Source organism: Colobus angolensis, unplaced genomic scaffold, assembly GCF_000951035.1.
Source record: "Colobus angolensis palliatus isolate OR3802 unplaced genomic scaffold, Cang.pa_1.0 Scaffold418, whole genome shotgun sequence".
In the NCBI taxonomy this organism is placed as follows: domain Eukaryota; kingdom Metazoa; phylum Chordata; class Mammalia; order Primates; family Cercopithecidae; genus Colobus; species Colobus angolensis.
In genome coordinates, this window is record NW_012117577.1 from 1,374,999 (window position 1) to 1,387,564 (window position 12,566).

General features: G+C 41.5%; 1 protein-coding gene across 1 annotated transcript in view; it reads left to right on the top strand.

The window, feature by feature from the left end:
* Window positions 1–1,006: 1,006 nt before the first annotated feature.
* Window positions 1,007–12,566, top strand: part of USP45 (ubiquitin specific peptidase 45) — a 78,397-nt gene continuing 66,837 nt past the window's right edge. The window contains exons 1-4 of the mRNA XM_011956453.1: window positions 1,007–1,051; window positions 6,497–6,606; window positions 8,275–8,447; window positions 9,534–9,637. Coding sequence (XP_011811843.1) covers window positions 6,507–6,606; window positions 8,275–8,447; window positions 9,534–9,637 — 377 coding nt within the window. The 5' untranslated portion in view covers window positions 1,007–1,051; window positions 6,497–6,506. The remainder of the gene's footprint in view (window positions 1,052–6,496; window positions 6,607–8,274; window positions 8,448–9,533; window positions 9,638–12,566) is intronic.

Consider the following 12,566-nt stretch of genomic DNA (forward strand, 5'->3'; position numbering starts at 1 on the left):
TCGATCTCCTGACCTCGTGATCCGCCCGTCTCGGCCTCCCAAAGTGCTGGGATTACAGGCTTGAGCCACCGCGCCCGGCCCACACAACCTATTCTTATTTGAGGAATATTTTCTTTTTCCCTAGGGAAAAAAATTATCCTAACCCCCCAAATGATAGTGTACCTCTATACCTATAACAGCACCTGGCATATCTGTGCTCAACTATATTTGTTAAATGAATGGTCCTTGTAAGTACGATATAAGCAAATACCAACCGTCTTTGCCAAATTCTCCACATGTAAATACTGTTATAAAAAAAGTTTTTAAAGTAAAATTTAGTATTTAAAATTTTAACTCTGGTATCTTCTGATTTCTACGCCAATAGTCTTATCCTTAAAGCCACATCTGTCCCTTGGCTGAAGAGTTGTGAAAGATCAGGAGACTTTTAGAACCTATCCATAACCAGTGTTGGCATTTGCAATATCCATGATTCAAACAAAATATTTTCAAACCAACTACTTTTACTAAACATGCACTGTGCTGGCCACTTTAATAGATAACTGGGCTTTGAGGAGGTATAGGTGTATTTGAAGAAATGTACTATCTAGTTAGGAAGAGAGAAGGCCAGGTAAGACAACAGCAATGGCGAAGAAAAGCACAATAATATATGACGAATGTTAGATGTGACTTTAAGAGTCCAGAGGAGGGTAACGGAGGGAAATCGGAGTTTGTTTCAGAAGGCGCCCAGCAACAAGTGGAACTTAAGCCGGACTCCTGGAACATCCGAGGTGCGCGGGCTGGCCCAGGATCCTAATAAATTGCTAGTCGGCAGCTGTTACTCTAAGATTACCAGGGACTCTCCGGGCTCTGAGGACATGCAGAACGCAGGCGCCACCCAAGCCGGCCCCGCCCTTCCACCCCTCCCCGCGCTCCCAGGCCCGGCGCGCGCCTCCTGGAACCTTCCCGGGCCAGGCTGGGGGTGGGCGGACGAGGCCCCACCTCTGCCTGGCGCCTGGCGGGCGCGCAGGCGCAATCTCCCCAGGTTGTAGACGCGGCGGCCCGAACGGGCGGGGTGAGTTGGGGACGCGGAGCTGTGGTCGCAGCGGCGGTATGGTCGCCGCAGTTTCTCGGTCTTCGCTTCGGCGACCTTGACCCCCTTGTGGGTGGGCGAGGCTGGAAGAGAGGCTCCCCACCCCCCTCGGCTTCCCGACCCCTGGGGGCGCCGGGCGGTCACCCAGAGCCGTGTGAGCGCAGCTCTGCCGGCTTCGGGTCCCTGCGGCTGCGGGAGAAGCCCTAGGCGTCAGGGCTGGCGAGGGTCCGCCTGGGAGGCGCCCGAGTCCCCTGGTGACCTGGGCGTGCGGCGGCCCCACACCCTTCCGTCCGCCTCCTCGCGGCGCATTTCTCTTCACATCCTCGGATTGTGTGTGTTGGTGACCGGAGGAAGCGTGTCTAACCCCGACTTTCTGGAATCGTCGTGTATTAGGAGCTCTGGAGCCGGACTGCTTGGGTCCGCATCTCCATCCACCACTTACTGGCTCTGGGACCTCTGCAAGTCAACCTCTCTTTCTCAGTTTCAAGTGTAAAATGCGGGAAAAGAATAGCAACTTACCTCCTAAGGTGGCTGTGAGGGTTGAGTGGGTTAATATCTGTGAAGTGCTTAGAACTGAGCGTGATACGCAGCAAACCATAAGATGCTGCTCATCTTTTTGACCTTGGTATATAAAAGGAGATAGTGTTTTTTTCTTCTCTTTCCAACTCCCATAAATAATTGCCCAAGAGTGGGAAAAAAGGACTTTTTCTTAAGGATATGGGCTTTTTGCATAACCTGTTTAAAAACAGCTTTCTAAACAACTTGGTTGCACATCCTACTTTAGAGAAAAGACAGGTGTTAAGTGATGGTGAAGTTGAAAACTGTAAAGTTTATTGTTTGGAAAACCGCATGAGAAAAATGGCCAGAACATATTTGTGCTAAAAAGAGTTAACATAGCAGGCCTGAGACTGCTATCTTTAGAAAGGACTGCTTGCAATGTTGGTGCTTGTTTGGCATCTGGGAACTTAGATTTTTGGGTTTGTGCTGAACAGTATGTTTTACACCGAAATTACCAGCTTCTGTAAAAATCCGGGACACCAAGTCTCTGATGGGCTTCCCTGCGCGGAAGCGTTGCATACGTGTTGCTGTATTTTCATTGGTTGAGGAAGGGTGTGTTTTGTTTGACCCCTCTTGGGAGGGAGACCGCATAAGGAGCCTACACGTGATTCCTCCAGACTCCACTTGTGTCTTTTTCTATTGTGATAAGCCTGTATATCCATACTGCATTGTGTAATAAATGTCAGCCATGAATACAATTATATGTTGAGTCCCGTGCATCCTATCAAAACTCTAAATGTGGGGGAGATCACGGAGCTCCACAGCCACAGTTCTGTAAATTTGTATAAAGGTAAGGGATGTAAGTGCAGTTTTGTTACAGGATCTATTTCCTAGTGGTACTGGGCTTTTAGTGTAACCATCACTTGAATAATGTACATTGTTTCCATTAAGTAATTTCTCATTCCTCACCCCACTCCCATCCTTCCCAGTCTCCAGTGCCCAGACACAATTTTGATGATATAAAGTATTGGAAGCTCTAATAATTGGACTTTTAAATTTGTCCTTTTGCCTTAAATGGAAATTGGAAAACTGCAGATACATGATTGCCGAATCCTGGGTTACTGTACCAAATGATTCTGTCTGTTTAGACATATTACATATGGCAGAAAAATCATCAGAAATTGCCTCTACATTACCAAGTTAAGTTTGAGTCAGTGTTTTTGAAAAAAGGCACAGGTTGCTTATAGTATGTAGGTCAAATGCCTGGTTTTGTTTATTATTTTGCTAGCATTATCTGTGTTAATGCTCATCTTTATCAAGAGCTTATCTGTACCACGGCGGGAAAATATAACCAGTTTCTCATAGACCATTTTCTCTGTACTTTATTAGTTATACCTATCTCTTTTCAGGACATCAAATTTAAATTGATGGAGGTAGGTTTGTAAATTTGGGAATAGAAAGATCAAATTTGCCATCTGCTTATGTCTCTCTTCCCTTAGTGAACGACTAGATCAGTTTTTGATAAGTTAGTGGGGAGATGGAGGGGTTAGAGGTTTAAGGAAAGTGAAGAAGATTTGAAGTGGCTTTGTGGATAGTATGTAGGTTTACCAGAAGGTGTAGTGAATAATAATGGACTTAGTCTCCTTTCTTAAGAGACTTTCTCCCGACATGGAGAAAATGATTAATTGGGTTCATCTAGGATTGGGTTCTGCCAGAGAGGTGATGTCGTCCTTAAGGCTCTGCACAAGTATTCCAGTTCACCTCTTTTTGGGTACATGTAATGTTGCCCTCTTTGTACATGGGCAACCCCTCTCCATGTCTACTTGAAGTTAAATGTGCCATGTGACTTGCTTTAGGACGCAGCTCTCCATTAGCCATTTCGGCTTCTCCCTACCCTTCTGTAAGGGTCATGGAAGGACTTGAGATGCAGCCTCTTGTCAGCCTGGACACTATAGGAAATTATGAGTGGCTGATCAGGCAAGCTGGAGAACTGGGAAGTTACGATCAGAGAAGGGGATACGTAAATTAGTGATTTTATAAGGTGGAACTGTAGGGGAGAGAAGATGAGGAAGTTTGGAGGGAGAAGGTAGAGATGAAGTGCTCAAGGAACTCAGAGGCTTTTTACATGTTCCTAACCCCGAAGCCCTTAATTTTTGCAACTTAGTTCAGTAGTGATGACCGTTGGACTTAATGGTAAACTTGAAAGCTCCCTTATTGTGAAATATGGAATGAATAAATCAAGATTTGGAATTTAGGACTGAATTGAAAGATTCATTACTTTGATCATTGAAAAGTAAGTCAGCAACCATGAAAATTGCGATGTTGCTTAGCTACCAGGCAGGAGAGTAATAGGTAGGCTAAGCTACTCTAACAGAGACTCCAAAATATAGTGGTTTTAAAAAATGCTTAGCTTGTATCTAAAATCTTTTATAATTAACTGAATTTTTAAGAAATGTAAGGGATAGAGGTAAATAATACCATGAAGAAAGAGACAAATTCAATGTGAGACATACAACTTTGCTGTTGAAAGAGTATTCTATGCGCCCCCAGCAGTGGCTTCAGTTTTAAGCTTTTTAGATAGGTAGAATCTCAGGTCTTGTGCCAGACTTGTTCAATCAGAACTTTCATTTTAACAAGACCCTCAAGGTGACTCATGCACTGGCCTGATCTCTTTAAAAAGCTAAAGTCTTAGGCAAGTAAAAGGTTGAAGAACTGTTCTGTTAATAGATTAAAAGATACTAAAGAGACACAACCAATATAAAGTGCAAACCTTGATTGGATCTTTTTCAAAAAACCAGCTATAGAAGACAATTTGGGCCAAATAAGGAAATTAGAATATGATGGAAAATGAGATGATATTAGAAAATTATTAATTTTCTTAGATATGATTACATTGTTATATAGTAGACTGTGCTTATTTTTAAGAGATACATGCTGAAGTATTTAGGGATGAACTGTCAAGATCTGTACAACTTTCAAACAGTTCAACAACAACAAATATATATATATATGCACACATACATATGTGTCTCTATATACACACATATTGATATTTAGATAAAAACAAACATAGCAAATTGTTAATAGGTGTGGAATTGGTAGGGCACCATGCTTCATACCTGTAATCCCAGCAGTTTGGGAAGCCAAGGCATGTGGATTGCTTGAGCCCAGGAGTTCAAGACCAGCCTGGGCAACATGGGGAAGTCCCATCTCTACTAAAAAATACAAAAAAATTATCTGGATGTGGTGGTGTGCACCTATAGTCCCAGCTACTTGGGAGGCTGAGGTGGGAGAATCATCAGAGCCTGGGGAGGTCGAGGCTGCGGTGAGCTGAAATCAGGCCACTGCACTCCAGCCTGGGCAATCGGAGTGAGACTCTGTCTCAAAAAAATAATAATAGCCGGGCGCAGTGTGAGCCACTGTAATCCCAGCGCTTTGGGAGGCGGAGGTGGGCGAATCACGAGGTCAGGAGATCCAGACCATTCTGGCTAACAGGGTGAAACCCCGTCTCTACTTCAAATACAAAAAAAAAATTAGCCAGGCCTGGTGGCACGGCGCCAAGCGTAATCCCAGCTACTCTAGGGAAGCTTGAGAATTGCTTGAACCCAGGAGGTGGAGGTTGCAGTAAGCCGAGATCCGTCTCTAAAATAATAATAATAATTAATAAATGTGGAATCTAAATAGTATATAAGTGTTCATTATACTGTTCTTTTAACTTTTGTAGATGTTTAAAATTTTTCATGATAAAACGCTAGAGTGAACCCCCCCCAAAATGTGGTAGCTTAGAAAGATAGAAATTGGCCAGGCGTGGTCTCACGGCTGTAATCCCAGCACTTTGGGAGGCCGAGGCGAGCAGATCACGAGGTCAGGAGATGGAGACCATACTGGCTAACAGGGTGAAACCCCGCCTCTACTAAATATACAAAAAAAAATTAGCCAGGTGAGGTGGCGGGCGCCTGTAGTCCAGCCTGTGGTCCCAGCTACTCTGGAGACTGAGGCAGGAGAATGGCGTGAACCTGGGAGGCGGAGCTTGCAGTGAGCCGAGATCGCGCCACTGCACTCCAGCCTGGGTGACAGAGCGAGACTCCGTCTCAAAAAAAAAAAAAAAAAAAAAAAAAATAGAAATTTAATTTTCTCTTAATATTCTGGTACTAGTCGTACAGCACAGGTAGAGTGGCTTTACTGTACTTGGCTTACAGCTTCCATTTTTGATCCAGTATGGCTCATCCAGCTCCTACTATTTCCTTGCTAGCAGAAGGGAGGAAAGGGTGAAGAGAACTCATTATCCAGAAGCAACACTTATTCCGTTGATGAAAACTTTAGTTTTGATCATTCACCTGGACATCTTATATTTAGGGGCTGTGTCTTGGTTCAGCCCGCTATAGCAAATTATTATAGGCTGGGTGGTTTAAACAACACAGACTTATTTCTCACAGTACTGGGAGCTGGGAAGCCCAGGGTCAAGGTGCTGGCAAATCTAGTATCTGGTGAGGGCCTTCTTCTTGGTTTATAGATGGCCATCTTCGCCATCTTCTCTGTATATCCTCATGTGGATACAAAGGTAGCTTTTATTATAAGAGGCCAGTCTCATTCATGAGGGCTCCACCTACATGACCTAATTACCTCGCAAAGGCTTCACCTTCAAGTACCATCGCTTTGGCGATTAGATTTCAACATATGAATTTGGCGTGGGGACACAAACATTTAGTCCGTAACAGTATAGTTGGCAAAAGCCCGTGGAATATAGCGTGTGTATACTGATTTAACAAAGATTTATTTCATTTCAACTGATGTTCCCTTCTTCCTCTGTTAATATCCCAGACCAGTTAAAATTGAAGTCATTTCAATTTTGATATGCATTACATAAAATATAAAATTTTAATTTTGAAGACTCAAATGTATGAATTTTTTTCCCCTCAGTCCTTTCAGTAAATAACAGATGCGGGTGAAAGATCCAAGTAAAGCTTTACCTGAGAAAGCCAAAAGAAGTAAAAGGCCTACTGTACCTCATGAAGAAGACTCTTCAGATGATATTGCTGGTAAATTGTGATATTTGGCATCCCAAATAGTGTTGAGAAGAAATAACAATGCAGTTGACCCTTCAACAACATGGGTTTGAATTCTGAGGATCAACTTGTACATGAATTTTTTTAACCAAACGTAGACGGAATATACACTATTCTTGGGATGCGTAAAAACTGCATACTCAGGAGACTGACTTCCTAAATGCAGATTCCACAGGGCCCACTGCGGGACTTGAGTATGCACAGATTTGGGTATATGTGGGGAGGTCCTAGAACCAACTACGCCCCCCACCTCCCTGCCTCAAGTATCTGAGGGATGACTGTATGTGTGTGTGTGTTTTTTTTTTTTTTCTTTTTGAGAAGGAGTCTTGCTCTGTCGCCCAGGCTGGAGTGCAGTGGCGCGATCTCGGCTCACTGCAAGCTCCGCCTCCCAGATTCACGCCATTCTCCTGGCTCAGCCTCCGGAGTAGCTAGGACTACAGGCGCCCACTACCACGCCCGGCTAATTTTTTGTATTTTTTTAGTAGAGACGGGGTTTCACCATGTTAGCCAGGATGGTCTCGATCCCCTGACCTCATGATCCGCCCGTCTCGGCCTCCCAAAGTGCTGGGATTAAAGGCTTGAGCCACCGCACCCGGCCTGACTGTATATGTTTTTAATTGAGAAATCTGTTAGTCTTTATTTTTACTATTTTCTGCGTATGCATTAGAATCACCTTGTCTAGTTCCAAAAAATCCTGTTGGTATTTTTATTAGGATTTTGTCTAGTTTATAATATGAAGTAACTTAGATTGGCCTTTTTTTATTTGTATTTTTATTTTTTTGGTCTCTTTCTCATGGCCTATTAAAACCATGTCACCAAGCCACCAGATCTTGGCAGATGGCCTTTGGGAGCTGCTGGCCTCAGGGCTTGGTTTTCTCTTTAGTCTCATGCTTTTGATTTAGGCCTCTGAGGATTTTCCTCACTTTCTTGCCTGTTTTCTCCATTTAAAGAGATATTTTTAATATTTCCATTTTAGGTGTGCATAGTTGCATACAGCTATACACACACACTCACATATGAGTACATATGTCTTGTGAAATCCGAATAAGTTCTAAGGATTGTACCAACATCAGCTTCCTGGTTTTGATATTTTACTATAGTAGTCCAAAATATTAACATCAGAGGAAGCTCAGTGAAGGGTGAATGAGACCTCCTTGTATATTTCTTTGTACCTTCCTGTGAATCTAAAATTAGTTCAAAAATTTAAACCGTAATAAATCAGGGACATCAGGTAAGGTCCTAATGATATTTAAAGAGATACTTCAGACATCCTTCAGTGCAGCAAACTGGCTATCCTGAAACATCATCCAATTTTAGTACGTGTATAGCTTTGTATAACCACCACCAATCAAGATACTTGACTGTATCATCACCACCCTATGTGCTGTACATTTATAGCAACACCCTCTGCCTTGCGTCCACTGCCCCCTAAAACCGTGAATCTCTTCTCTCATTCTATAATTATGTTATATCGTGAACATTATATAAATGGAATTACATAGCATATATTTTTTGAGTTATTTTGTGTGTTGAATCTGTGCTTTTTAGTGAACAACATTTAATACTTTTGAGATTTGCTTAGTAGTGGTAGCACTTTGGTGTAGCAAAGAAAATGTTGAGATTTTGTTTTATCTTATTCAGTAGGTTTAACTTGCCAACATGTAAGTCTTGCTATCAGCGTGAATCATGTAAAGAGAGCAATAGCTGAGAATCTGTGGTCAGTTTGCTCAGAATGTTTAAAAGAAAGAAGATTCTATGATGGGCAGCCAGTACTTCCTTCTGATATTTGGTTGTGCCTCAAGTGTGGCTTCCAGGTAAGAAAAGTGTTATTTATATGTGAGTTTATCTGAAATATTTTCCTTAAATGCTTATTGTGAGCTGGACTGTTGGTCATGCATAGGAGTTAAGATAAATTTATTCCAATTTAGATAGAAATTTTCCAAGAATGAACTTAAAAATGATTGTTAAGGTAAAGTAAAAGGTATGCTATGTTCAGAAAGTAATCAAGTGTGGTTTATAAATACTTGCAGAGGGAATTCAACCTATTTGCAGTAGTTCCCGTATCTGGACCAGTCTTTACCTTTTGTATTTACTTAGGAAATGGATCCACCTTTCAGATTAATTTTTTTTCTCTCAAAACAGATTTTTCTGCTGCTTTTGCAAAATAGTTTAAAATCTTAAAGTTTAAAAGTTATTAATATCTGTAATAAATTTTCTAATGAAATTAAAAGTATATACTTTTTTAAAAAAAATAAGAGAAATCTTCATTATCTCACACGAAATGTCCAGAAGTAAGGCCACTTCAGGATTAGTTAATTTAATGGAAAGAACATTAAAAACTGAGGTTTATTCTATTCTCTGCTCTGCCATCCTCAACCTCATGGTTGTGTTCCTCTTTAAAAAAGAAAAAAACCTTTCTGGAAAGATTCAGCAGATTTGACTTCCCTTCATGTTGCATTAACCAGAATTGCATCTCATTTCTTTACTTACCTAGTGAGGGAAATCGCTGATTGGTCTGTGTCTCAGTAGTTCTCAGTGGGTTGGGGTGAAGTTGTGTACAGGATTGGGAAATGTGTGTTTGTGGAAGGGCACCACTGGCCTGCCAGGATGCTGGGTGTTCCACAGTGTGCCAGACAGTGTGTACATTTTTAAATGATAGGGAAATTAACTTTGCCCATGATTGTTTTAGGTAAATACTGTATATTGAAAAGCATGTTAACCTGTTTGCAAGAAATTAAATTTAATGAGAATCCATGTTGCTTTTTTGAAACTTTCTCCTCTGGCCTGAAATTAAAAACAGAACAAAACTTTTCAGTGTAAGTGTGAATATAATTTAAGTTTTGATTAATTTGAAACAAATATTTGTAAGTCATACAAAATAGCATTCTGTTCATCTTCAGGGATGTGGTAAAAACTCAGAAAGCCAGCATTCACTGAAGCACTTCAAGAATTCCAGAACAGAGCCCCATTGTATTATAATTAATCTGAGCACATGGATTATATGGTAAGTTAAATTTTGTTAGTTCTTGTGTTCATTAACCACCCCCCCCAATTTTTTCTTTAAGCTTTTAAGGTAAAATATGTAAAGATGTTCTATCAGCTTATGGTTTTTTAACCTGAACACAATCTACGGGATACCTGAAGAAAATTAATATTACCTATGAATATAAAATTTAAATTGGAAAAATTTTAACTCTCTACCTTTTTTTGTTGTTGTTGTTGAGACGGAGTCTCACTCTGTCACCAAGGCTGGAGTGCAGTGGTGTGATCTCGGCTCCCTGCAACCTCCGCCTCCCGGGTTCAAGCAATTCTCCTGCCTCAGCCTCCTGAGTAGTTGGGACCACAGGCGCGCGCTGCCACAGCTGGCTAATTTTTGTATTTTAGTAGAGACGGGGTTTCACCATGTTGTCCAGGCTGGTCTTTGAACTCCTGAGCTCAGGCAATATGCCCTCCTCAGCCTCCCAAAGTGCTAGGATTACAGGTGTGAGCCACTGCGCCCGGCCTCTCTACTTTTCTCTGACATTTTCCTTTTAATATAAAGAAAAATTCTTTTTAGTTGATTTTTTTTGGTAGTGAACTTGCTAATACAGAATTCTAGTGTTGTAGAGAAGGAAGATACTTCAAGCAGTCAGGTCATTTTCTGAAGGGAGAAGAAGAGCTGGGCATAAGTAGCTTGAAAAACTTTTCAGGTCATTCTGCTATTTAATCCTGGTTGAGAACCTAGTCCAGTTTCCTATGTTACCTGTAAGGAAACTATGTAATATTTACCTTTCTGTGGTTATGAAGTAAAAATCCAGGTACTAAAACAAGTTTTTTTCGTGGGGTGCAGTGGCTAACACCGGTAATTCCAGCATTTAGGGAGACCACAGTGGGTGGATCGCTTGAGGTTAGAAGTTTGAAACCACCCTGGCCAATATGGTGAAACCCTGTCTCTACGAAAGATACAAAAATTAGCTGGGCATGGTGCTGCATGCCTGTAGTCCCAGTGGCTCAGGAGGTTGAGGCAGGAGAGTCACTTGAACCTGGGAGGTGGAGGTTGCCACTGCACTCCAGCCTTGCTAATAGAGTGACACTCCTTTTCAAAAAAAACCAAAAACGAGTTTTTTTATTTTCTAGTTTCTTATTAGCATATCACACTGTTTCGGTGGTATAAATGGACACTATGTTGAAATGCTTCCTCTGTGTTTTACAATAATATTCCACCTTGAATCTATGGACTCCTAAGGGTTCCTTGAATGAATTTTCAGGAGTCCTCAGATTTTCTTTAACATAAAAATGTTTTGTCTAAAATTAATATAAGGGTATTTTAGCTGACAGAAGAGGTCATCATCTTTAATACAGCCAGAAGGGTTGGGCACCTGCTGCATTTGTGTTTTTCTTTGTTGTTGTGAGTCCCAAGTAGTAGTATTGGGGAAAATGAGGAAAGGTCAGAGGGAACTTAATATATAAATGATGCATTGGAACCAAGGGAGACAGCAGTAGTGCCATAGTGCAGCAGTTCAATAAGGATTTCACTTTAGTGATCTCAAACTCTAGCTGCATCAGAATCTCAGGGAGATCTTACTATGACAGACTGCAGGATCCCAGTCTTAGAAATTCTAATTTAGTAGTTCTGGGGTGGAGGGGCCAGAGAATTTGCATTTAACAAGCTCCCAAGTGTTGCCAGTGCTGCTGGTCTGGAGACCACAGTTTAAGAACTACTGAATTAGAAAAAGGTGGGTAAGAAGATTGTGAAAATGTAAGTTAGCACTGGTGTAATGCATTATGTTTTTTTGCTTTTTTGTTTTGTTTTTTTTTCGAGATGGAGTCTCACTCTGTCACCCAGGCTGGAGTGCAGTGGCGCGATCTTGGCTCACTGTAACCTCTGCCTCCCGGGCTGGGAGTAACTGGAATTACAGGTGCCTGCCACCACGCCCTGCTAATTTTTGTATTTTTAGTAGAGATGGTGTTTCACCATGTTGGCCAGGCTGGTCTTGAACTTCCAACATCAAGTGATCCTCCCGCCTTGGCCTCCCAAACTGCTGGGATTACAGGTATGAGCCACCACACCCGGCCGTAATGCATTATGTTTATAAAACACTTTGAACACTTTCCAACACATGTTCTTAAATGATCACTGGATCTCATGAGGATAAAGGAAACAGGTAATTATAATATAGAGAGGAAACAAATTAATATGATGTATTAATGAGTAAACTTAATTGAGGGTAGTTTTCTGAATTGGAATGTGCTTTTGAAAATGTCTTTCCTAACCCTCTACCTCCAAATAAGCACCCAGCGGAATAGAACAGCTATCTCTTTGAGTCTTACCCATCTCTATATGTAATCAAGCTAGAAGCCTGGCAGTTATTTTCTTCCCCTTTTTTATCTTATTTTATTTTTTAGCCTGTTAACAAAAGTAGACAGAACGGTATAATGAATTTTCCCCTACCCATCAACCAGCCTCTGTTGTTGTTGTTGTTGTTGTTTTCCAGCTTTAAACATTATCAACTCACAGCAAGTCTTGTTTCATCTAGGCCAGGATTTCTCGATCTCAATACTCTTGGCATTTGGACTGTTAATGCTCTGTGATTAATTCCTTGTTGTGCTGTCCTGTACGTTATTGGATGTTTACCAGCATCCCTGGCCTCTACCCACTTAAATGCCAGTAGTGGTCCTCTCTCCTCTTACCAGTTGTCAGAACCAAAAATGTCAAGTGTCCCCTAGGTGGCAAAATCACTCCTCATTGAGAACGGCAGTGATTCTCAACACCAGCATTGAGAATTGCTGACATTGTCTCACTCCTCCCTACCCAAGGCAGTTATTTTGACACTTCCCTTTCCCTCTTCTTTTATATCTAATTTGTTACTGTTTCTAACCTGCAAATATATATAATGAATGCCCAGATTGTCTGCTACTATACTAATCTGTTTCTGTTCCTAATGCCCTCCAAT